The sequence below is a fragment of the Salmo salar genome, chromosome 15 (genome assembly GCF_965601325.2).
Source record: "Salmo salar chromosome 15, fSalSal1, whole genome shotgun sequence".
In the NCBI taxonomy this organism is placed as follows: domain Eukaryota; kingdom Metazoa; phylum Chordata; class Actinopteri; order Salmoniformes; family Salmonidae; genus Salmo; species Salmo salar.
Window position 1 is genome coordinate 79,740,472 of NC_138305.1, and position 25,700 is coordinate 79,766,171.

General features: G+C 44.9%; 1 protein-coding gene across 1 annotated transcript; it reads right to left on the bottom strand.

The window, feature by feature from the left end:
* Nucleotides 1–1,664: 1,664 nt before the first annotated feature.
* Nucleotides 1,665–25,700, bottom strand: LOC106572126 (uncharacterized). The gene is made up of 15 exons (XM_014145985.3): nt 25,421–25,700; nt 18,569–18,717; nt 11,840–11,882; nt 11,660–11,755; nt 11,269–11,381; nt 11,061–11,136; nt 8,686–8,873; nt 8,505–8,557; nt 8,300–8,391; nt 7,430–8,183; nt 6,077–6,185; nt 3,158–3,216; nt 2,937–3,060; nt 2,679–2,780; nt 1,665–2,365 (listed from the first exon to the last, which is right to left on the bottom strand). The coding sequence occupies exons 2-14, from the start codon at nt 18,633–18,635 to the stop codon at nt 2,689–2,691; spliced, it is 1,866 nt and encodes a 621-aa protein (XP_014001460.3). The 5' UTR covers nt 18,636–18,717; nt 25,421–25,700; the 3' UTR covers nt 1,665–2,365; nt 2,679–2,688.

The following is a 25,700-nucleotide window of genomic DNA, read 5'->3' on the forward strand; positions in this document are numbered from 1 at the left end:
AAAATTATATCTCTCTAAATCTCTTTCACCCTCCCTCTTTCTCTCCCTCTCTACCGCACCTGCTGTCTCGACCTCTGAATGCTCGGCTATGAAAAGCCAACTGACATTTACTCCTGAAGTGCTGACCTGTTGCACCCTCTACAACCACTGCGATTATTATTTGACCCTGTTGATCATCTATGAATGTTTGAACGTCTTGAAGAAAGATCTGGCCTTAATGGCCATGTAATCTTATAATATCCATTGAGCACAGCCAGAAGAGGACAGGTCGCCACTCAGAGCCTGGTTCCTCTCTAGGTTTCTTCCTGGGTTCCTGCCTTTCTAGGGAGTTTTTTCCTAGCCACCGTGCTTCTACATTTGCATTGCTTGCTGTTTGGGGTTTTGAGCTGGGTTTCTGTATAAGCCCTTTCTGACATCTGCTGATGTAAAAAGGTCTTTATTAATACATTTGATTGATTGATTGATTGATTCTGCGTGGGTGATGAATCTCATCAGTGTTTAAGGTATTCCTTACTAACCTGACAAAGACCACAAAGACCTACAGTACCATTAACGTTTCTCTCTTCTTCCCTATCTCTCACTCCCACCCTCTCTCTCTACTGAAGTTTTCCTCTTCTTTATCTCCTTTACCCCCCCCCCCCCCCCTCTTCTTGTACAGACACAATTTGCACCGTCAACAACATTCCTGCTAGGATATGAGGGTGGTAATGCAGAAATTTGCAACAGCTCGGTAATGTCTGATCGATAGTAACACAATTCCTCTTTTCTTCCAGGACAGAAGCTGCCAGCGTGGGCCCTCCATATGCAAACCAGACAGGAGAATGAGGAACTTCACCAGTGTGATACAGAGATAGCTTTAAAATGGCTCTTGCAATTATGTGTGTGGTTGTCTGTATACAAATCTTATTGTGACTGTGCTAATAATACCTACACTATTTATTATATTTGACGTGATTGACGCGAGATGTCCAATTTGAACAGATATCTAAAATGTTTGAAAATGTGAAATATTTCTACCATATGAAAGTATCATACATTGATTTGAAAAACACCTAGTGATAGGTGATGGAAAAGCCAGAAATCCCACAGTGTTCCATCTCTGTGTTCACTGTGGTGTTGACTTCCTGTGACAGGGTTGGGGTGTCGGTTTCCCGGATGATCACAGCATCATAGGAGGGATTTCCACACTGTTGGTCTGGTCATGACAACATGGTCACTTTGCATAACATCCTGGACCAAAGACATGTTTCCAGACAGTTTTATAATCCAAATAACCATGTTTATTTTTCATCACATTGTTAAGGTATACTGCATATTCAGACTGCTTTCTTTTATTACACATTCAATATTGATTTTATAGCTAGTACACAACAGTGTCTCTAAGGGTTTGAAGATTCTTTACCTTCATTGGAAAAACAAAGGTGAACCATAGCATAAGTGTATAATATCCCAATGTCACATATTGAGAACAGATTTTTATGCGGAGTAAACATGGTAGAGCAGTGTCTCTCAGCTTTCTCCAACGCTGAGTGCACTAAGTTCACATAGTTGCCTACTGACAATGAACATAATGGACTCTAATGACATTAGTAAAAAAGCAGAGATCAACGAGAGTCCATAATGGCTTCAGAACTATCGTGTTGTCCCCCCCCCCCCTCCACACTCTTACCCCCCACATCACCCCACCACATTAACACAAACTTCGTGGCAGCTGCAAGTGGAAAGTTAAGACTTGCAAAATATGTGCTTTCTGAAAACCAAAAAGAGGAAGAAGAATATTTGGGGACGGGGTGAAGAACAATTTGTGACAAAAATAGCCAGGCGGAGTTGACAGTTCTGCCACGAAGTAGAAATGTATGAATATGTACGAGGGAACAAGATTAGTGTGAGAGAGAAGTAGAGATAGGGGTTACAGAGACAGAGAGAGCGAGAGAGTGGGAGAGAGAGAGTGACAGAGTGAAAGAGAGCGAGAGAGATAAAGTAGGCGCTCTAGTACAGTGGCAACTCGCCCTGTTTGGCCTTCTGAGACAACAGCAATGCCGGGAAGTCAGCGTGAAATACATTCTTTATCAGTTGGAGGATAATTGAATATTAATCACAAGGTTATTATCTAGCTAGTCATTATCAAGGTTATTCCATTGAAATGCATAACGCCCACTAGCAAGAACCCTCTACTGAAAGGACAACAGTCAGATGGAAGAAGTTCTGTTCAAGTCTTTGACACTGTCTGTCCCTCTGTTCCAGTTCCAGTGAGGCAGACATCTTCATTGCACTGAGGGGTGATGAGGAGGGTGGAATACAGCCGATAGAGGTCCTCCTGGGGACCACAATGGCTTGATCCTTTTTTACATCAGACGTTACATGGCTGTGGGAAGAGGAACAACGAAAAGAGGTTGAGGTCTGAGTGTAGTTCTTCTTTTACTCTCTTAATAAATGTCATTAAACCCGTGTTTCAGCAACACAGAGCTACAGGCCAAGGGGTTTATATGAAGACAATATTTTGATGCACAGTTTGTCTCACTACCCCCACCCTCTCTTTTACTCTATTCTTAGGTGAGGGACATTTCCTGTGAAAATAACACATTCAACTGACAATTATGTATTTGCGCCTCGTTGTGACATTCCGGCTACTTCTCAGACATTCAGTAAGCACAGTATAGTGCGTGTGAGCTACAGACCTGTGTAATTTTATCCTTGACCGGTCATCTGTGTCACTTCTGTGGGCTCTTCCCCAGTTACTGTATTAAGAAGGTTGATCCTCTTTTCCTTCTGATGAGGAACTAGAGGAGAACAAGAGAAAATAAACCCACAGCTTTATACAAGACACACATTTGGCTTCATGTGTGATCTTTCTATCTATTTCTCTTTCACTTTCTCTCTCGCTCTCTCTCCCCCTTTCACTTCCCCTTCTCCTCCCTCTCTCTATCCATCCTTACCCTCTGTGTCTCTGTCCAGCCTAGTCCACTTCCTCTTGGAACTCTGGCTGCTCTCTGACCCAGACAGACTGCTCTCCACTTCCTGGTCGTCTGAGTTGCTTCCTGCAGCAGTGCCTTGGGCTGACTGTAAATGTCAAACAATGACAAGACACTAACTGTCAATAACCTCAAATCAGTTTCAGTTTACAGACTGTGGACATATAGGGAGAGTAGACACTTGCCTTGCCATTGGAGTAAAGTTTATTCTGTAATCCATAATTCAGAGCCTCAAGGAGCACCACTGTAATTACAGAGAAACATATCAAACAAAAAAATGGTTTCTCCCAGTCTTCACCCTGGTACCCACCCAAACTACGTACCGTGAAGGCTGCCGGCCACCAGCTGGAATGGCTGGATAAGAAAACAGGGCTCACACTACATTCATATAAGGAACATGTCTCAAACTACAAAAATGCTCTCCACAAGACTAAGTCTACCCACTACTCAAACATAATCAGTAAAGGTCATAATAACCTGAGAGTTTTCTTCTCCACAATCAAAAAGCTACAGTACTACAGCCACAGAATGACTCCCCTCTCAATGCTTCAGCTGACCTCTGTCATCAGTAGCTGGACATCTTCCAAAACAAAACAGACACTATAATAGATACAGCTCAAACAAAGTCCACTGAGTGAGCTCCCTCCATAGCCTCGACCCAGCAACCATTTCCTCCCTCTCTGCCTTCTCCCCTCTTGATGCTGAGTTCATCTCTGGTCTAGTCACCAAATCCAAAGCTTCAACCTGCTCACTTGATCCTATGCCCACTTCCCTAGTCAAGACATGTCTTCCTGCAATCTCTCCCCTCACGGTTGTTAATTAACGTGTCCTTCTGTTTTGACACTGTTCCTCTTGATCTCAAACTGGCTGCTGTCCCACCTATTGTGAAAAAAACAAGGACTTGACCCAGCTAACCTCAACAACTACAAGCTAATATCCAACATTCCCTTCATGGCCAGTGTACCTTCCCAACTCCATCAGCACATGGCTTCCAATAACCTCTTTGAGCCTCTTCAATCGGGGTTTAGTGCCAATCACAGCATGGAAACGGCTCTGGTTCAAGTGGTAAATGATCTCTACTACTAGTAGATTACTCTCGCCGACTCTAGCAATCTAAACCTCCTCATCCTACTGAACTTATCGGCTGCCTTTGACACAGTTTTCCATTCCATCCTCCTTGAAAGAATGGAGAGGCCTCTGGTAATTATCGGAACAGCTCTAGCCTAGTTCAGGTCCTACCTGTTGGACAGGCAGCAGTTAGTGACCCTGGGACACTTCAAATCCGCCCATTATGCTGTCCGCCAGGGAGTCCCCCAAGGCTCAGACCTAGGGCCTCTCCTTTTCATCATCTACATCCTACCCCTCTGCCAAATCATCCATCATTACGGTCTGCAATCCCACTGTTACGCTGATGACATGCAAATCTACGTTCACTCCAAACCCACCTCTGACCTCCCCCATCATCACTCATCAACTGTCTTCAAGAAATAAAATCATGGATGAGTTCAAACTTCCTGAAGCTCAACAGCGATAAGACAGATGCCATGTTGGTGGCCCCCAGATTTCTCCTGAAGAAGGTGGAGGAGTTCGACCTTAACATCGACAGCTGCTCTATCCGTCCTGCCTCCTAGGTGAAGAATCTGGCGGTCATTCTCGATTCTTCACCCTCCTTTGATGCCCACATTAAAAACTCACAAAATCTGCCTTCCACCATCTCAAGAACATTGCCAGACTCCTCCCCTCCCTTAGAAACTCAATTGCTGAAACCATTATACAGGTGTAGGATGTTAATTTGATCACCCTTTTGCAGGATAACTTTCAGTGTATTTGAGGTTTTAAAATACTTTTGCATTTTGTAATTTTCACTCCGAAATGTCAGGCTTGATTTTCCCTTACAAAAAATTTAACATCCCCTACAGAAAGAGCCATTAATTATAATCCACATAATAATTCACACTTCCTGCTGCTGCAGGATTATTGCCCTGCCGTAGCAAACTGTCTCAAATTAAGATCCTACATCTGTACATGCCTATTTTACCTCACACCTGGACTGTTGCAATGCTCTCCTGTATGGACTCCATACCAGCTCCCTCAAAAAACTTCAGTACATCCAGAACTCAGCCGAGAGATTCCTCACCTGCACCCAGTGGCAGACTGGGCAGACGAGGCAATTGCCTCAGGCCTCACATCATTAAATAATTTCTCCTTTTGAGCCCCCCCCCCCCCCATGCGCTGCTCGAGGTCCTCATATCAATATTCACATATATATATAGTAGAAACAAGTATCATTAATCACCCACGGACTGGTTTATAATAATGAACTATTCCACCCTGACTGGTTCATAATAATGGACTATTCCACCCTGACTGGTTCATAATAATGGACTATTCCACCCTGATTGGTTCATAATAATGGACTGTTCCACCCTGACTGGTTCATAATAATGGACTTTTCCACCCTGATTGGTTCATAATAATGGACTGTTCCACCCTGACTGGTTCATAATAATGGACTATTCCACCCTGACTGGGTCATAATAATGGACTATTCCACCCAGGGACTGGTTTATAATAATGGACTATTCCACCCTGACTGGTTCATAATAATGGACTATTCCACCCACGGACTGGTTTATAATAATGGACTTTTCCAACCTGAGTTCCCACACATTGTTTCACATGATATGATTGCAAACGTGACTTTCCTTGAAATTAAGTTGCGGCAATTAGGTGGTTCCAGAACGAGGCAGAGAAAATAAAAATAAAGTAATAAGATTTAATTTCAACAGTGTTAATAGTGTTTTTAAGAAATTCAAGGGTTTGACAATTCAAGGAGTTGGTCTGATGGTGCACTCAGATGTCATCGGCCTCCCCCTTGATTGCGGCAACAATACAGAAGCAATTGAGGACAAAAGAGGAACTTTTTTGGGAGCCATGTTACTTTTTATAATAGACATGTTTATATTTTATATTTTATTATTTCCTTGTGTATCTTGAAAGGCGCAAAAAAATGTATTAATATTATATTATTATTATTATTATTATTATTATATGTACTTGTACTTCTACACATACACATACAGCCTTGTCGCGGTGTTCTGTACCTGGGTGCAGTGAGATGGTCAGAACAGGGTCTTTCCTGTCCTCAGACTTCTTTCCTGTTCTTTTATCTGCTTTCCCGTCAGCTTCCTCCATCTCTGATTTCCCTCCCTCCTGTGGATGGGTTTAGGCATATCACATTACTAAATCATACACGTGTGTGTCAGTGGAGGGTCCTCAGAGGAGGAAGGGGAGGACCATCCTCCTCAGTGAATTTCAAAAAAATGTAAACGGTAAAACATTGAAAAAGTCATCCTTTTTAGATAAAACTATACTAAATGTATTCACAGGTCACCAAATAATTTATTAAAACACACTGTTTTGAAATGAAGGTCTACAGTAGCATCATCAGCACTCTGCAGGGTAGCACCATGGTATAGCCGGAGGACAGCTAGCTTCCATCCTCCTCTTGGTGCATTGACTTCAATTCAAAACCTAGAAGGCTCATGGTTCTCATCCCCTTCCATAGACTTACATAGTAATTATGACAACTTCTGGAAGACGTCCTCCAACCTATCAGAGCTCATGCAGCATAAACTGACATGCTGTGTCTGCCGGTGTAACTGCTCACTGACTATATACACCGTAACGTTACTGTTATTGTAGCAGATTTACTAACACATTAGTTCTATTTTCTATGTTGACTAGGACATTACTTTAGCTATTATGGGGACAACGATGTAGGCTGTGTGTAGCGGTTATGACATGATTTGGCTTGGAAAGTTTTTTTTGGTCTGGTGAAATACATCTGATGTGTTGTTCATTGAAGTCCACAAACAAAGGGAAAAGGTGAGAGGAGGAGAGCGCATTGAGGTGAAAAGGAATACAATGTGGCTGCTATGAAAGTGAACTGTGTTTATGTGTGATCAGGGATGTATTCATTCCGCCGATTCTGTTGAAAACGTTTCTTAAACGGAAGCAAACGAAACGGGGATAAAAACACCTGCATTTGTCCAATAAAAACTTGCATTTGCAACTGTTGGACTAATGATTACACCCTAAATAAGCTAGATGCAGGCAAGAGTGTGCAAGGCGGTATTGAATGTGTCACTGTCTGTCCATGTGTCACTGTCTGTCATCTCTAATTTTTCTCTCGACCTGTGTGCACCTACGTTGTAAACTTTCATTCATAGGCTAGGTTGTAGCAACCTCATTATGGGAATGGGGAAAATTAAAATATCATGTAGAAGCCTAAACCTATCAATGTTACATTGAAATGGGTGAATGGAATATGAATGACTGTCATCCAACATGCTGTAATAGATAGAAATAATGCCATTGTCATGAAAAAAAACCACTGCTGTGTGTTGGCTTGTCTATTTCACATGTTCATTGAGAGGAATGCTTCCATAAAGTACCTTGAGGTTGTGATCACTGGGGCTTTGACTCTGTTGGCTGGAGGGAGGTGTAGAAGAGGAGGATGAGGGAGGAGCAGGTGGAAAAGAAGAGGAAGAGGGAGGACGGGCCTGGATCTGTGGGGAGGAGTATGTCCTCGTGGCCCTTTTAGATGTCTCTCCCTCTATGTACACATCCTGCAGTGTGGGGCTGGGCTTGCTGTCCTGTGGTGACTTACTGCTTTTGAACCTCCCAGGATCAGACAGGTCCAGAGGAGAGTCAGCCCCTTTCAGCCCCTCCCCAAACACCCTCTCTGGCTGCACCACCACATCCCAAGATGGGTGCTGCACCCCCCGCCTGTCCTGGTCCTGGAACCGTGCGGCTGGGCTCTTCCCAGGCTTGGGCCAGGCCTGCCCAGTGCTCTGCTCCCTGCTCTGGGTGTTGCTGCTGTTCTGCTGGTGGAAGGTCCAGAGGTTGGGGTTAGGGTTGGGGTGGACCACCAGGCCATCGCCAACAGAGGTGGCCAGGGTGCCCCAGTCAGAGTGCTCGGGCAGGGACCAGGGGACAGAGAGATGGGCACTCTTGATAGGAAACGGACGGTAGGGAACCGGGGAATGGACCAGGTCACATTTTTGCTTCTCATCTCCAGGTAGAGAGGAGGAGGAGGATAAAGAGGAGGAAGAAGGGAGAGGGTTGTTCTTCAGGACAAACAGGTGGGGGGGAATGGAGGGAGCGACAGGGTAGCGCTGCTGGCCAATTGTTTCCACACTATGGACTCTAAGAGAAGAGAAGGATGGGGGAAGAGGAGAAAGAGAGGGAAGAGAGGAAAAGGTTATAAGGTAAATGTGCTCCTCTTTTCTCTATCTTTTGCTGTTATTGCCTCACTTGCTCACCTCTTCTCCCCAGTGTTGCCTCTGGCTGTACTTTGCTCTGGCCTCAATGCTTGTGGGATGGGAGTGGACAAGGATAGAGGCTTATGGGATTTCTGTGTGCGTTAAGAAGGGAGATGATGGCTGAGAGGGGGCATTTTGACTTTGTTCTATATTGATCCATATGTTCAGCTAATGATTTGTTTTTAAGACAAACAAAATCACTTACATAGGATTGTTTTCCATTCCATCCCTTCACATGTCTGCGTTCAAGTAGTGTTTCTATTTTGTCAAAAAGCCAAAAGAAGAAAATAAATCCTGATGATTATACTGGTGATAATGATGAGCTTATCATTAATTGACTCGAAATACTTTCAGCTCATGATGAGAAGTGTATTCTTTCCTCTCACCGTCAGCTCCAAAGGAAGGTCTGTGGCCCGTCTCAGTATTGACTATGGACAGCCCCGCAGTGGCGCCCTCTGGTGGCTGGCTGAGAGAGCTGATGGCTGTGGTGTGTGGCACAGCAGAAGGTGAAATGTCAGCAGACTGTCTGACCTCCAGGGTTGCATCCTGGGAGGAGGAATGTCCACTCTGACCTCTGAAATGACAAGAATGTTATGCTCCAACTAACAAGACAAAATCACATTTATTCACGCAAAGTTACACACAACAATAGGCTCACTTGTAATAAAACATAGGCTGTGTATACAAAACGATAAGATAATCTTCCTAATATTGATTTGCACCTCCACCCCCCTTTTGCATTCAGAACAGCCTCAATTCTTCGAGGCATGGACTCTACAAGGTGTCGAAAGCGTTCCACAGAGATGCTGGCCTATGTTGACTCCAATGCTTCCCCCAGTTGTGTCAAGTTGGCTGGATGTCCTTTGGGTGGTGGACCATTCTTGATACAAACGGGAAACTGTTGAGCGTGAAAAACTCCGAAGTATTGCAGCTCTTGACACAAACCGGTGCGCCTGGCACCTACTACCATACCACTTTCAAAGGCACTTAAATCTTTTATCTTGCCCATTCACCCTCTGAATGGCACACATACAGTGTGTTCAGAAAGTATTCACACCCCTTAAACCTTTCCACATTTTGTTGTGTTACAGCCTGATTTTAAAATGGATTAAATTGAGATATTGTGTCACTGGTCTACACACGATACTCCATAATGTCAAAGTGGAATTATGTTTTTAGAATTTTTTACAAATTAATTTTAAACGATATGCTGAAATGTCTTGAGTTAATAAGTATTCAACCCTTTGTTATGGCAAGCCTAAATTAGTTCAGGAGTACAAATGTACTTAACAAGTCACATAATAAGTTGCATGGACTCACTCTGTGTGCAATAATAGTGTTTAACATGATTTTTTGTGTGACTACTAATTATCTGTAAGGTCCCTCAGTCAAGCAGTGAAATTCAAACACAGATTTAACCACAAAGACCAGGGAGGTTTGCAATGCCTTGCAAAGAAGGGCACCTATTGGTAGATGGGTGAAACATTTAAAAGCAGACACTGAATATCCCTTTGAGCATAGTGAAGTTATTAATTACACTTTGGATGGTGTATCAATACATCCAGTCACTACCCTTCCTAACTCAGTTGCCGGAAAGGAAGGAAACCGCTCAGGGATTTCACCATGAGGCCAATGGTGACTTTAAAACAATTACATCGTTTAATGGCTGTGATAGGAGAAAACTGAAGATGGATCAACAACACTGTAGTTACTCCACAATACTAACCTAAATGACAGAGATTAAAGAAGGAAGCCTGTACAGAATACAAATATTCCAAAGCATGCATCCCGTTTGCAATATGGCACTAAAAAAATGCTAATAAATGTACTTTATGTACTCAACACAAAGCGTTATGTTTGGGGCAAATCCAACAACACAAATCACTGAGTACCACTCTTCATATTTTCAAGCATGGTGGTGGCTGCATTATGTTATGTCTATGCTTGTCATCGACAAGGACTAGGGAGTTTTTTTAGGCCAAAAATAATTGGAATGGAACTAAGCACAGGCAAAATCCTAGAGGAAAACCTGTTTCAGTCTGCTTTCCAATAGACACTGGGAGAAAAATTCACCTTTCAGCAGGACAATAACCTAAAACGCAAGACCAAATCTAAACTGGAATTGCTTACCAAGACAAAATTGAATGTTCCTGAGTTGCTTAGTTAAGGTTTTGACTTAAATCAGCTTGAAAATGGCTGTCTGGCAATGATCAACCACCAAGTAGACAGAGCTTGAAGAACTTAAAAAATAATAATGCAAAATATTTTACAATCCAGGTATGCAAAACTCTTAGAGACTTACCCAGAAAGACTCACAGCTGTAATTGCTGCCAAAGGTGATTCTAACATGTACGGGTTTAAATAATTATGTAAATGAGACATTTCTCTATTATGTTTTCAATACATTCTCCAAAATTTCTAAAAACATGTTTTCACTGTTATTATGGGGTATTGTGTATAGATGGATGAGATTTTTTTATATTTTTTTTTTATTCAGGCTGTAACACAACAAAATGTGGAACAAGTCAAGGGGTATGAATACTTTCTGAAGGCACTGCACACAATCCATGTCTCAACTGTCTCAAGGCTTACAAATCCTTCTTTAACCTGTCTCCTCCCCTTCATCTACACTGATTGAAGTGGATTTATCAAGTGACATCAATAAAGGATCATAGCTTTCACCTGGATTCACCTGGTCAGTCTATGTCATGGAAAGAGCAGGTGTTCATAATATTTTGGACACTCAGTGCATATAACTCACTCTTGTGCTCCTCTCAGATGACTGACTTCTTCTTGCAGTCTCTGGTTCTCCTTTTTCATTTTGTTCATCTTTCCCACTACAAAATAACCCACAGTCCATGGCTAATGTTTATGTACAATACTGTAGCTATAAAATAAGCATTATTGTTGGATCTTTACACAATGCTTGAGATGCATGTGAAGGAGGGGTTGATGTGTTAGCTAGCTACCCAGGATGGAAATATGATGGAGGCTCTGGATCTGGGAGGTCTCATACTCCTGCTGCCTGCGCTTGGCCACGTCCTGAGTGACAGTACACCTGTCACAGAGCCCCGCCCTCAACCTGCAGCACAGAGGTCACCAGGGGGTCAAACATTGACACACATTCAGCTACAGATTGTGTTAAGACAGCACACACACACACCCTATTTTATATTTCTCGTGCTTTAAAAAATATACTTTCCTATTAGTTAGTATACTTTTTTGATATTGAATACTGCACTGTTGGGTAGGGCTTGCAAGTTAAGAATTTCACTGTACATGTGCATGTGAAAAATAAAACGTTAAGCTAAAAATACTAATATAGAATACCCAAACACAGAGACATATAGAGGGACCCACCTATTTTCCAGCTGTTTGATGTTTTCTGTAAGTAACCGCTGGTGCTCTTTCAGCTGTTGGTTCTTGTTAAACAGCTCCTCCATTTGCTTTGTTTCACTACTCAGAGAAACACACCAAGAACTGCCATCACTACATCTCCCATATATCAACATATCACCTTTAATAAAGTGCTTTACTCACCAGCTGTTTTTATTGGTCAGCTCCTGAAATTTCTCTTGCCATCCTAGAGAAAGAGAGAGAGAGAGAGAGGAGAGAGAGAGTGCGAGAGAACGAGAGAGAGCGAGAGAGAGTGAGAGAGAGAGCGAGAGAGCGAGAGAGAGCGAGAGAGAGAGCGAGAGAGAGAGCGAGAGAGAGAGCGAGAGAGAGAGAGCGAGAGAGCGAGAGAGAGAGCGAGAGAGAGAGAGAGCGAGAGAGAGAGAGAAAGAGAAAGAGATAGAGAAATAGAGAGAGAGAAATAGAGAGAGATTGAGAAACATGTCAAAAAGCTGTTTTCACATGTTGAGCTTCAATTTTACTTGTTAAACCACATTTTTTAACATGTATTCTATTTAGTGTTCACATGTTAACACCACCTTTTCACGTGAGGAGAATTACATGTTTTTCACCTCACATGTGGAATTGCACGTTCACATGCAAAAAACAATCACATGTAAAAATCATATATGAAAAATGTTCAAGTGAACTTGCAATTCCAGACGTCAAAGTGAAAATCTAATTGAAAGTTTCACATGTAAAGAAAATCCACATTTATTTCAATGTTTGTAAATTAAGTAAATGTAAACAAACACTGTATAGCCTAAAAACATTGTTAAACAATAATTTTGATATCATGGATGGTCAGTCCGTTAATTCTATGGATTTGAGTTGTTGCGTTTTTCAGCCCCATTGCTTTTTACCAAAACTGTGGCGGGGAGTGCACTTTGTTAATGTTTTAATTAAGGATTGGCCCTTTAAACACCTTTAATAGAGTCATAGTGTTATTATATTGTGCAATCCTCAAGTGAGTGAGTGTAACGGCTTTGGTAGTCGCGTTTGCAGGAATGAGGCGCAGGAAGCAACGAACACAGGGAGTGGTGTTTTTAATAACACTTAGAAGAAAAAACAAAGTTCCCAAACACAGGGGAATAAATACAATGTGCGACAATGCCAAGCCGACACGAACAAGACAGTCGACATACAACAATTAATCCCGCATAACAAGGAGCGGGCCAGCTAAACTAAATAGCCCCTCTAATGGCTAATTGACCACAGGTGTCTAAAATAAAAAAAGGGAAAAGCAAAAGGGAATCGGTGGCAGCTAATAGGCCGGTGACGACGACCGCCGAGCGCCACCCGAGCAGGAGGGGGCGCCACCGTCGGTGGGAATCGTGACAGTATCCCCCTCCTGACGCGCGGCTCCCGCAGCGCGCCGACACCGGCCTCGAGGTCGACCCGGAGGGCGAGGCGCAGGGCGATCCGGACGGAGGTGGTGGAAATCCCTCAACATAGATGTCCAGGACGTCCTCCGCCGGCACCCAGCACCTCTCCTCCGGGCCATACCCCTCCCAGTCCACGAGGACCTCATCTTCTTGAAGGGGACCAGCTACCACCGGCCTGAGGAGAGACACATGAAACGAGGGGTTAATACGGTAATAGGAAGGGAGTTGCAACCGATAACACACCTCGTTTATCCTCCTCAGGACTTTGAAGGGCCCCACACACTGCGGCCCCAGCTTCCGTCAGGGCACGCGGAGGGGCAGGTTCCGGGTCGAGAGCCAGACCCTGTCTCCCGGTGCGAACACGGGCGCCTCACTGCGGTGGCGGTCAGCACTCCTCTTCTGCCGCGCACTGGCCTCCTTTAGTGAGTCCTGGACGGCTCTCCAGGTCTCCTTGGAGTGCTGGACCCAGTCCTCCACCGCAGGAGCCTCGGTCTGGCTCCGGTGCCATGGTGCCAGGACCGGCTGGTAACCTAACACACACTGAAAGGGTGATATGTTAGTAGAGGAGTGGCGAAGTGAGTTCTGGGCTAATTCAGCCCAGGGAATATACCTCGCCCACTCCCCTGGCCGGTCCTGGCAATACGACCTCAGGAACCTGCCCACCTCCTGGTTCACCCTCTCCGCCTGCCCATTGCTCTCGGGGTGATAACCGGAGGTCAAACTGACCGAGACCCCCAGCCGCTCCATAAACGCTCTCCAGACCCTGGATGTGAACTGGGAACCTCGATCAGAGACAATGTCCTCCAGCACCCCGTAGTGCCGGAAGACGTGGGTAAATAGGGCCTCCGCAGTCTGCAGGGCCGTAGGGAGACCGGGCAATGGGAGGAGACGGCAGGACTTAGAGAACCAATCCACAACCACCAGAATCGCCGTGTTCCCCTGAGAGGGGGGAAGATCTGTCAAGAAGTCGATGGACAGGTGCGACCATGGTCGTTGTGGAACGGGGAGGGGCTGTAACTTCCCTCTCGGTAGATGCCTAGGAGCCTTACTCTGGGCACACACCGAACAGGAAGAGACATAGGACCTCACGTCCTTAGCCAAGGTGGGCCACCAGTACTTCCCCCTTAGACTCCGCACTGTCCTCGCCTCACCAGGATGACCCGCAGTAGGTAGCGTGTGCGCCCACCGAATCAAACGATCACGAACACCGAGCGGCACATACATGCGCCCCACGGGCACCTGCGCAGGCGCAGGTTCCAACAGCAATGACCGCTCGATGTCCGCGTCCACCTCCCATACTACTGGTGCCACCAGCCTAGACGCTGGAATGATGGGAGTTGGATCGATGGGCCGGTCCTTCGTGTCATAGAGATGGGACAGCGCGTCGGCTTTAGTATTCAGGGAACCCGGTCTATAGGAGATGGTAAACCTAAACCGGGCGAAGAACATGGCCCACCTCGCCTGACGTGGATTCAGTCTCCTCGCTGCCCGGATGTACTCCAGGTTTCGGTGGTCGGTCCAGATGAGAAAGGAGTGCTTAGCCCCCTCAAGCCAGTGCCGCCACACCCTCAGGGCTTTGACCACCGCTAGCAACTCCCTGTCCCCCACATCATAGTTACGCTCCGCCGAACTGAGCTTCTTCGAAAAGAAAGCGCAGGGGCGGAGTTTCGATGGCGTTTCGGATGCGTCCACCTCCACTATGAACGCTAAAGACGGGTCCGGGTGCCCCAACACGGGTGCGTCGGTGAACAGCGTCTTCAACTTCTTGAAGGCTCCGTCCGCCTCCGTCGACCATCGCAAACGCACCGGCCCCCCCTTCAGCAGTGAGGTAATGGGAGCCGCTACCTGGCCAAAACCCCGGATAAACCTCCGGTAGTAATTGGCAAAGCCTAAGAACCGCTGCACCTCCTTCACCGTGGTTGGAGTCGGCCAATTACGCACGGCCTTAACGCGGTCACATTCCATCACCACCCCCGTGGTTGAAAGGCGATAACCCAGAAAGGAGACGGCTCGTTTGGAAAACTCACACTTCTCAGACTTAACGTATAGGTCATGCTCCAGCAGTCTACCAAGCACCTTGCGCACACGGGACACATGCACGGAGCGGGTGGCGGAATATATCAGAATGTCATCGATATAGACAATCACGCCCTGCCCGTGCAGGTCCCTGAGAATTTCGTCAACAAAGGATTGAAAGACGGCTGGAGCATTTTTCAACCCATACTCATAATGGCCTGATGTGGTACTAAAGGCGGTTTTCCACTCGTCTCCCTTCTTGATACGCACCAGATTATACGCGCTCCTGAGATCCAGTTTTGTGAAGAACTGTGCTCCGTGAAATGATTCCACCGCCGTAGCGATGAGAGGTAGTGGGTAACTAAACCCCACCGTGATAGCGTTTAGACCTCTGTAATCAATGCACGGACGCAGACCTCCCTCCTTTTTCTTCACAAAAAAGAAACTCGAGGAAGATGGAGGGCGAGATGGAGGGCCGAATGTACCCCTGTCCCAGGGATTCCGTGACATATGTCTCCATAGCCGTCGTCTCCTCCTGTGACAAGGGGTACACGTGACTCCTGGGAAGCGCAGCGTTAACCTGGAGATCTATCGCACAATCCCCCTGTCGATGAGGTGATAATTTAGTCGCCCTCTTTTTACAAGAAGCGATCGCCAAATTGGCGTATTCAGGGGGAATGCGCACAGTGGACACCTGGTCTGGACTTTCCACCGACGTGGCACCTATGGAAACTCCTAGACACCTCCCTGAACACTCCTCTGACCACCCCTGGAGAACTCCCTGTTTCCACGAAATACGGGGATTGTGACCAGCCAGCCAGGGGACCCCCAGCACCACCGGAAATGCAGGCGAATCAATAAGGAAAAAACGAATGCGTTCCTTATGATTCCCCTGCGTTACCATGTCCGGTGGCACCGTAGACTCCCTGACTAGCCCTGACCCTAATGGTCGGCTATCTAGGGAGTGCACGGGGAAAGGGGAATCTATCGGCACCCGCGGAATGCCCAGCTTAATGGCAAGTCCACGGTCCATAAAGTTCCCAGCTGCGCCTGAATCGACTAGCGCCCTATGCTGGGAAGAGGGAAAACATTTAGTAAACAAAACAGGTAAAAACACGTGACCACAGGGGGCTGGGTGAATCTGGTGCTGACTCACCTGAGGTGACCGAGAAGTGTTCTGCCTGCCCTCTCGACTCCCAGACTGGCTCCTCCAGCACCGGTCGGCCGTGTGTCCTCTCCGACCACAGCTGGTGCAGGAGGAGCCACCTCCTCCGGTGCCCCTTGGCACGGCCCCCCCTACCTCCATAGGGGTAGGGGCGGGGGTGCACGGGGGTGGAACGGGCAGGACCCTCTCCGAACGCCCGCGGGCAGCCAGCAAATTGTCCAGACATATGGACATGTCTATCAGCTCGTCCAGGGACAGAGCTGTGTCCCGACAGGCCAGCTCCCTGCGGACGTCCGCCTGGAGACTGCAGCGGTAGTGGTCTATGAGGGCCCTGTCGTTCCACCCGGCCCCAGCAGCCAAGGTCCTGAACTCCAGCGCGAAGTCCTGAGCACTCCTCGTCTCCTGCCTGAGGTGGAACAGCCGTTCACCCGCCGCTCTTCCTTCTGGAGGGTGGTCGAACACGGCCCGAAAGCGGCGGGTGAACTCTGGGTAGTGGTCCCTCGCCGAGTCTGGACCGTTCCAGACCGCATTAGCCCACTCCAGAGCTCGGCCCGTCAGGCAGGAAACGAGGGCACTCACGCTCTCCTCTCCCGTGGGAGCAGATCTGACGGTGGCCAGGTACAGCTCAAGCTGGAGCAAAAACCCCTGGCACCCAGCCGCCGCCCCATCGTACTCCCTCGGGAGCGCCAAACGAAGCGCGCCGGAGCCAGACGTCGTGGGAGGCGAAGATGGCTGTATCGGGGGAGGTGGAGGTGGAGAGAGGATGCCACTTCTCTCCCATCTGGTCCATTGCCGATCCGATGCGGTGTAGGACTGTCGTGTGGTGGAGCACGCGTTCCTCCATCGAGGGCAGAGGAGTGCCCGCTTCTCCCGCTGATTCCATGCCTTTACAAGCGGTGTGGGATTCTGTAACGGCTTTGGTAGTCGCGTTTGCAGGAATGAGGGGCAGGAAGCAACGAACACAGGGAGTGGTGTTTTTAATAACACTTTGAAGAAAAAACAAAGTTCGCAAACACAGGGGAATAAATACAATGTGCGACAATGCCAAGCCGACACGAACAAGACAGTCGACATACAACAATTAATCCCGCACAACAAGGAGCGGGCCAGCTAAACTAAATAGCCCCTCTAATGGCTAATTGACCACAGGTGTCTAAAATAAAAAAAGGGAAAAGCAAAAGGGAATCGGTGGCAGCTAATAGAACGGTGACGACGACCGCCGAGCGCCACCCGAGCAGGAGGGGGCGCCAACGTCGGTGGGAATCGTGACAGTGAGTTACTTTTGTGCCATTAATATCCAGTGTTGGGGAGTTGTAGATCAACTAGTAATTTAACAAAATTTTGCAGTAGCTTGGTAGTATTTTCGGCAGTTAATTAAAAACAATTGCCATGTAGTGGTGTAGCTAACTACTGGAACTTCACTCTACTTTTCTTTGCTAAAATAACCTAAAACATGGGTGAAGACGGCATCAGACCTAACTAATTCTCACTTGAAACATAGTTTTGTGTTTAATAGGCTAAATAACACATCCTGTTAACATCTGACTCCAGAGTGATCTATTCTTGCAATGTGTAGTCTATGAAATGTCCTATTTAGATATGATAATTTTTTACTAAGTAGTTTGGATGTAGTGAACTACCTTTTCAAAATAACTTTAGTTAGGTACCTATATTTTTCTAAAGTGTAGCTTTAGTGTAGTTTAACCTTTTCCAGTGTGAAATAATAGCTTGGTAAACCATATTTTCAGAGTGGCTTCCCCAACACTGTAAATAGCAAACAAAACGTCTGATGTCGAGATCAACATTCTTAGTATTGCAAACAAAAATAATGATATTGAAAGCAAAACATAACCCCGAAAGTATTGATTTTTTTCCAGTTGTAAGTTTTGGCTCATTCATTCTAGCAACATAGAAACATACCACCCTTCATCCCACTGCTGATTTGCCTAAGCAGGTTCGGTCCTGGATAGGAGACCAGAAATTGCTGGAAGTGGTGACAAATAAATGTGTGTTTGTTTGTTTTTCAGGTGAAAAATGTACATGTGAAACTTCACATGTCAAAAAAACACATCTGAAATAATGAAAAAATCAAATCACAGGGGGAAATCTTCACGTGATTTCCCAAAAACCACATGGCCATACTTGCATAATAAAGTGCTACGCATTACAGACACTCAGCTTCCAGTATTACAAAGACATTATTTGCTGTTACAAAGACATAATAAAGTTGTTAGTCCATTCACTCTTCTGTTTTGACTCACGTCTCAGAGTATCAGTGACACTGATACTGTTGGAGGATAGCTCACTCACCATTGACTTCTCGCTCATGGGCCTCCCTCAGTTTGTGGAAGAGCTTGTTGAAACCCTCCAGAGCCATGGTAACACTAGGCTGTCACAGCTGACCTGGACTTAGAACCACTCTTTCGCTCAGCTGTCATCCACTACAGCAATGTCATCAACTGGGGAAGATATCCAACCAAAATAGTTAACTGTACATTCAGATCTACAGGAGAGCATGCTAGGGTGCATTCTGCAAAGCAGCCCTTATGGCCGTGCCCTGCACAAACATGAGGGTAAACTTGTACAGCGATATGGGAAACTATAGCGTTTTCCTCAGGACTGCGCCCAAGGCCTCAATTTGTGTGTGTGTGTGTGTGTGTGTGTGTGTGTGTGTGTGTGTGTGTGTGTGTGTGTGTGTGTGTGTGTGTGTGTGTGTGTGTGATAGAGAGAGAGAGAGAGAGAAGCACTTCGTAGCTGTATACTTCCCTCTCCTATGTACTAGAATCTAGACTAGAGGTCAATATATAAATCATAGAATATGAAACATTCTTGGTGAAATCTCAATATTGCTGTAAGGTGACAATGCAATCCTGTCATGGGATATCCTTACAATTGGGCCATGAAACATAACATGTCTGAGGGAAGCAGTATTCCAAGGACATTCATAGGGCATGTGAAGTAGTTGTTGAGATTTTGAAGCGGGCACAACTCTAAAGTGACACACATTATTATAATATAAAATATTTGTATTGACTACTGCCTACTTCCCTTTTTCTTTTTCTTTGTACTTATTTTCACCCATATGACCAAGAATCTCAGTACAAAGTTGAGATGTGTGAGGGTGTGTCTACACATTCGAAAACACTATTTTGCATTTCGATCAGATCCGTTCTCTCGGCATGTTGGGATACGTTGACTAACTGTCCCAAACGTTACAGCGAAGCAAGAGAAGACCTGCCTGTCTTCCACTGCTGGCTGGCTTTCATGGCTTCTCTACTGTACGTCACAAGCTCTCAGTTCAACTGTAACATACACACTTATACAACACTGTATCTACAAGAACATTACAAACACAGTATATCACACACCTATATTAGGATTTTGACTAAAACTGCTTATTTGATCTAAGTAAAGGTAAATTTGCTCTTATTGATAATTCAGGAAGTTCACAGAACAATAGGCCTGATTTACTCATACCAAAGTACATGTATCTAATGCAATGCCCTGTAAATATCTGTTTGTTTGCTGTAAATGGATACTGACTAGCTGTATTACGGTGTAACTGTGCACTGTATAATGGTGTTTACACAACAAAGTAGGAATTGCAGAGCTCTAGACACTTAGAGAAGAGAATGTTGGTGTACAGTATAAGGATACAGCGAGGTGGCTCAAGAGTCTTGGACACACATAAAGAAATGCAGTCTCAAAGTGTGAATGAAGCCTGAAAAATGTAAGATTTAGCATGCATTTACTGACATGTAAATGAGACACAATAGCACTCACACATAGACACACATACATGCATGCAAACAGCAGGTGGCAGTAACAAGGCTACATTTTCTATATCAATAGAAATATAGACTCAGATATATGGTACCTACTAGTGATGTACGGGTTGACTCATAACCCCCAGGCCCCGCAGCTATATCCGCAGCTATATCCGCGTGGCAGACCGGTTTAAAGTAATTAAATAGTGTGTGGCTGAAGGGCGGGTGGGCTGGTTGAATAAAAATAAATACCTTAAAAAAAAAAACATAAATGTATAATTCTTGGGCAATTTATATAGGCTAAATTGAGTTTTTTTTCTCTCATTATTTTAGGCTATCTGGTATTAGTGCATAAGCCAAAACTTTAGGGCTTAACTGTAGGCAAGCCACATAGCTCACACAGCCAATCGTGAAATAATGCTTTTGGGAAAGGGCAGAAAAAGCTAACGTCAAACCACAAAGCAAAAAGGGCATTGCCGAAGTTTAATTCAATAAGACAAAAGCTGCAAAAGGAGAGTTGAAAATAAAGAGAAGGGAGGGCCAGAAAAGTAATGTTTGGAAAAGTTTTGTTGAAGTGGTAAAAGAGGATGATAGCAGTGCCGGCTATGTTAAGTAAAATGATTGTGATGATTATGTGATGATTGTGAAGCGCTATACAAGACAGGATTTAAAATAGGCCTATGGCATATCAAGGGAACTGTAGCCTACTGTTTTGATGGGTAGTCATGGCCAAAATTTTGAGAATGACACAAATATTAATTTTCATTAAGTCTTCTGCCTCAGTTTGTATGATGGCAATTTGCATATACTCCAGAATGTTATGAAGAGTGATCAGATTAATTGCAATTAATTGCAAAGTCCCTCTTTGCCATGCAAATGAACTGAATCCCCAAAAAACATTTCCACTGCATTTCAGCCCTGCCACAGAAGGACCAGCTGACATCATGTCAGTGATTCTCTCGTTAACACAGGTGTTAGTGTTGACAAGGACAAAGCTGGAGATCACTCTGTCATGCTAATTGAGTTCGAATAACAGACTGGAAGCTTCAAAAGGAGGGGGGTTGTTCATTGTTCTTCCTCTGTCATCCATGGTTACCTACAAGGAAACATGTGCCGTCATCATTGCTTTGCACAAAAAGGGCTTCACAGGCAAGGATATTGCTGCCATTAACATTGCACCTAAATCAACCATTTATCGGATCATCAAGAACTTCAAGGAGAGCGGTTCAATTGTTGTGAAGAAGGCTTCAGGGCACCAAAGAAAGTCCAGCAAGCGTGAGGACCGTCTCCTAAAGTTGATTCAGCTGCGGGATCGGGGCACCACCAGTACAGAGCTTGTTCAGGAATGGCAGCAGGCAGGTGTGAGTGCATCTGCACGCACAGTGAGGCAAAGACTTTTGGAGGATGGCCTGGTGTCAAGAAGGGCAGCAAAGAAGCCACTTCTCTCTAGGAAAAACATCAGGGACCGACTGATATTCTGCAAAAGGTACAGGGATTGGACTGCTGAGGACTGGGGTAAAGTCATTTTCTCTGATGAATCCCCTTTCCGATTGTTTGGAGCATCCGGAAAAAGGCTTGTCCGGAGAAGACAAGGAGAGCGCTACCATCAGTCCTGTGTCATGCCAACAGTAAAGCATTCTGAGACCATTCATGTGTGGGGTTGCTTCTCAGCCAAGGGAGTGGGCTCACTCACAATTTTTCCTAAGAACACAGCCATGAATAAAGAATGGTACCAACGCATCCTCCGAGAGCAACTTCTCCCAACCATCCAGGAACAGTTTGGTGACGAACAATGCCTTTTCCAGCATGATGGAGCACCTTGCCATAAGGCAAAAGTGATAACTAAGTGGCTCGGGGAACAAAACATCGATATTTTGGGTCCATGGCCAGGAAACTCCCCAGACCTTAATCCCATTGAGAACTTGTGGTCAATCCTCAAGAGGCGGGTGGACAAACAAAAACACACAAATTCTGACAAACTCCAAGCATTGATTATGCAAGAATGGGCTGCTGTCAGTCAGGATGTGGCCCAGCAGTTAATTGACAGCATGCCAGGGTGGATTGCAGAGGTCTTGAAAAAGAAGGGTCAACACTGCCAATATTGACTCTTTGCATCAACTTCATGTAATTGTCAATAAAAGTCTTTGACACTTATTAAATGCTTGTAATTATACTTCAGTATTCCATAGTAACATCTGACAAAAATATCTAAAGACACTGAGGCAGCAGACTTTGTGAAAATTAATATTTGTGTCATTCTCAAAACTTTCGTCCACGACTGTACGTCTATAACCTCTCACATAGCCTTAATATTAACTCCTGCAGAATTAAGCATTTCTTGCTGTAAAATGATACACCAAATGTAGGCAAGATGTGGACATGGGAACAGGAGTGGAGAATGATTTCTTTCTTTCTGCATCTTGAAGGAATGCAATGCTCAGTTAGATACCATCTGTAGAGGTGCTGCATTCGTCATAAAAGATTATAGTATTTCAACCACATAGGCTTAAAATATGCATCCAAGCCGAACTGAAATCTTATCAGAAAACATTGGGTCGTTTTCACAGGTTTATTTTCCCTTACAACTGGTCAAACTGGTGTCATTTGTCATTTTGACAGAAAATCTTTCAATTTTTTTTGTTGCACTATTGTATTTTCTCCCCAGCCCCTATACCTCTTTGCTCCGCGAAAGATGACAGAGAAACTTTACAGATGTCAACTAGATTTAAGCATTCATTCTATCGATCTATTACATTATTCCGTTGACCAGGGGTTTGTTTAGTTTTCTAGGGCATCATATAATGACAGAACAGAAGCTGCATGTATCTAATTATAGACAAGTTGACTAACAAATAGCCTACCAAAATGTAGGGAATTATAAGCAGAAACACATCTAAATCAGGCAACAAAAAAAGATCCTGCAACGCCTGTCAAACAGCACATTTTCTATTTTTGAGGGTTAGTGGTCGGGTGTAGGCCTCAGATTTTCACTTTATCACATATAGTCGGGCGGTTGCCAATGGGTTATTAGCAATTGTGGGTAGGTGAACAAACAGCTGACCTGCGCACCTGTAGTACCTACCACTAAAGGCGCATTTCAGGAATTTAAAAACAAGAAAACGGTAACCCCCATTTGTATTGGTAACAGCTGGGGATGGGTACAGAGAAATGTAATCACTATTATATTGATCAACAGACTATGGAAGCAAGGACTGATCATCCATAACATAAAAATTATAGTTAACCAAGTTTTAACCAGTCCAAAAATGTATGTACCGATCCCGGATTGCCCCTTTAATTGTGCAATCCTGTACAACACAGTGTTGGGAAACAGACATAGTCACAACAATAGGTTATGTCCACAAAATGTTATTATTTGTGCTCTGAGAAAGTGCACAGGCTACTGTGAGGTGGCACGTAGCCTAGCAGTTCCGTTGGGCCAGTAAGTGAAAGGTCGATGTGCCCTTGAGAAAGGCAATAAACCCTAATTTGCTCCAGGGGCGCCATTCCACTATGACTGACACTGTAAAACAACACCTTTCACTTCACACATCCAGTGTATGTTGCCTTCATGCTATGTCGCCTACTCTGTCCCAATCAACACATGGATCACTAGCTCACTGTCAATCCACAAACCATTATTCCATCATCTGACAAATTCAATGTGAACCCGGCACACTTCCCTACACTGTGTTTTGTTCATTTAAAAACATATTGTGCGGCCTCCTGAGTGGCGCAGTGGTCTAAGGCTCCGCATCACAGTATTGCGGTGTCAACACAGCCTGGGGTTTGATCCCAGGCTGTATCATTACTGGCCGTGACCAGGAGTCCCATAGAGCACTACACAATTGGCCCAGCGTCGAGAGGTTTTGGCCGGGGGGCTATACTTGGCTCACTGCGCTCTAGCGACTCCTTGTGGCGAGCCGGGCGCCTGCAGGCGGACTTCGGTCGTCAGTTGAACAGTGTTTCCTCCGACACATTGGTGCTTCTGGGTTATGCGAGCGGGTGTTAAGATACGCGGTTTGGTGGGTCATGTTTCGGAGGATGCATGACTCGACCTTCGTCTCTCCTGAGCCCGTTGGGGAGTTGCAGCGTTGAGACAAGATCGTAATCACAAAAAAAGGGGGTAAAAATTTGACACAAAAAAAATTGTGTTTTCATACAAGATGCAATTAGCGATAAGTGTATTTTAACCATGAATAAACACTACTAGCCATTTGTCCTGTAAATAATGCAATTTAATATGGAGAACATCTTCCTCTCCTTCATCTTATAGATAATTCCTCATTCACCCATCCTTTCTCTATTTATTATATTTTTCTATTTCTGATGAGAATTCAATGAGGGTAAATAAGGAAACAGTTCTTTCCTGCACAGTAAAATCGCAAGAGTTAATTTAACTCCTATGGAGTCAGTTGTAACACTATTTTGGGGTTTATATGGTCCCACCCCTGTTTTGTGTTAAAACTACTCTGGTCAGGCTGTTCATATTTTCGGAGTACAAAATTACACTAAAAGGAGTAAGTATCCACCTCTCAGAGAGTTGATTAAATTTAACTCCAAATGCCATTTACTCTTTTCAGTATAGTTTTTAATGAACTCCCTTGCCATTTTTACTTGTGTTTTTTTAATTTACAATCAACTATAGCAGAGTACACTTCACTTTTAGTTTACTTCCTTTGAGTTATAAGGGTGTAAAGCCTTATTTGAGTATTTATTAATGTGTCACATTATGGTGGTTTGCAATGTGATATCCAATCTCTGTTGGAAGCCAACTTCCAAGAAGATAGCCAGCACTTTTACATCATTCACAACTTGCATTTTGAATGCCTGTCAGTGAAGGGAAGAACTTACAATACATGAAGACTACCTACATCATGTTAACTGGAACAACTATCGCACTTGCTAACGGTTGCTCTGAATCCAACTACTTATAGATTGGATTAGTTTAGAAAAATGTATGTTTCTTTTCTTTCAGTAGCATAAAATGAATGTACTGTACATTCGAAAACCCAGATATTGAAAATAAACATTTTAAACTCAACCTGCAAAAGAGAATGCTGGGAAATATGACAATGATGCCCCTCCCACATCTGTGGATAACTCCGTAGATTTAACTCCCTGTAGTTAAAAGTACTCCGTCCCAATGAACTACAGTCATCAACACTAACTTCAGGGAGCGTATCATTCTCTTGAGGGTTCAGATAACTCCCAGTAGAGTCAATTTAACCCTAATTTATTTAACACTGGGATTTCAACCATCCTTGATCTACTGTTTGTATGCTAATGAATGGACTCTCCTGCCCAGCCTTACTTCTGCCACCTGCCCTCCTGCCAACCCGCACAAACCTTACATGCCCTGCTCCCCACACACACTAACAGCAGGCTCACTCACCTCTTCCCAGTACCATCAACAACCCGATTGTCCCTTCTGCTCCAATCAGAATCAAAATCCCTCTTGTCCTTAGCCCTGGAGAGTTGGTTGATCAGTGCCAGAGAAGGATAGAGCAACAGAGAGAGAAAGCAAGAGAGGAAAAGGAGGCATGGAGAGCGCTCCCCCTCCCCCAGTCTCCACCCTGGGAACAGGTTGGAGCGGTCCTCCTCCAGAGTACACAAACACAGACGCCCGGGCCAGTTCTTCCTGGATATTCCGGTTCTGCAGAAATCCCAAAAAA

Bases quoted from the DNA above. Each gene is read 5' to 3' on its own strand.
- LOC106572126 (XM_014145985.3), bottom strand. From the start codon at position 18,635: ATGGCTCTGGAGGGTTTCAACAAGCTCTTCCACAAACTGAGGGAGGCC. The intron at 11,883-18,568 runs GTGAGTGAGCTA...CTCTTTCTCTAG, and splicing joins CCATGAGCGAGAAGTCAATG to GATGGCAAGAGAAATTTCAG. The intron at 11,382-11,659 runs GTGGGTCCCTCT...TCTGTGCTGCAG, and splicing joins ATCAAACAGCTGGAAAATAG to GTTGAGGGCGGGGCTCTGTG.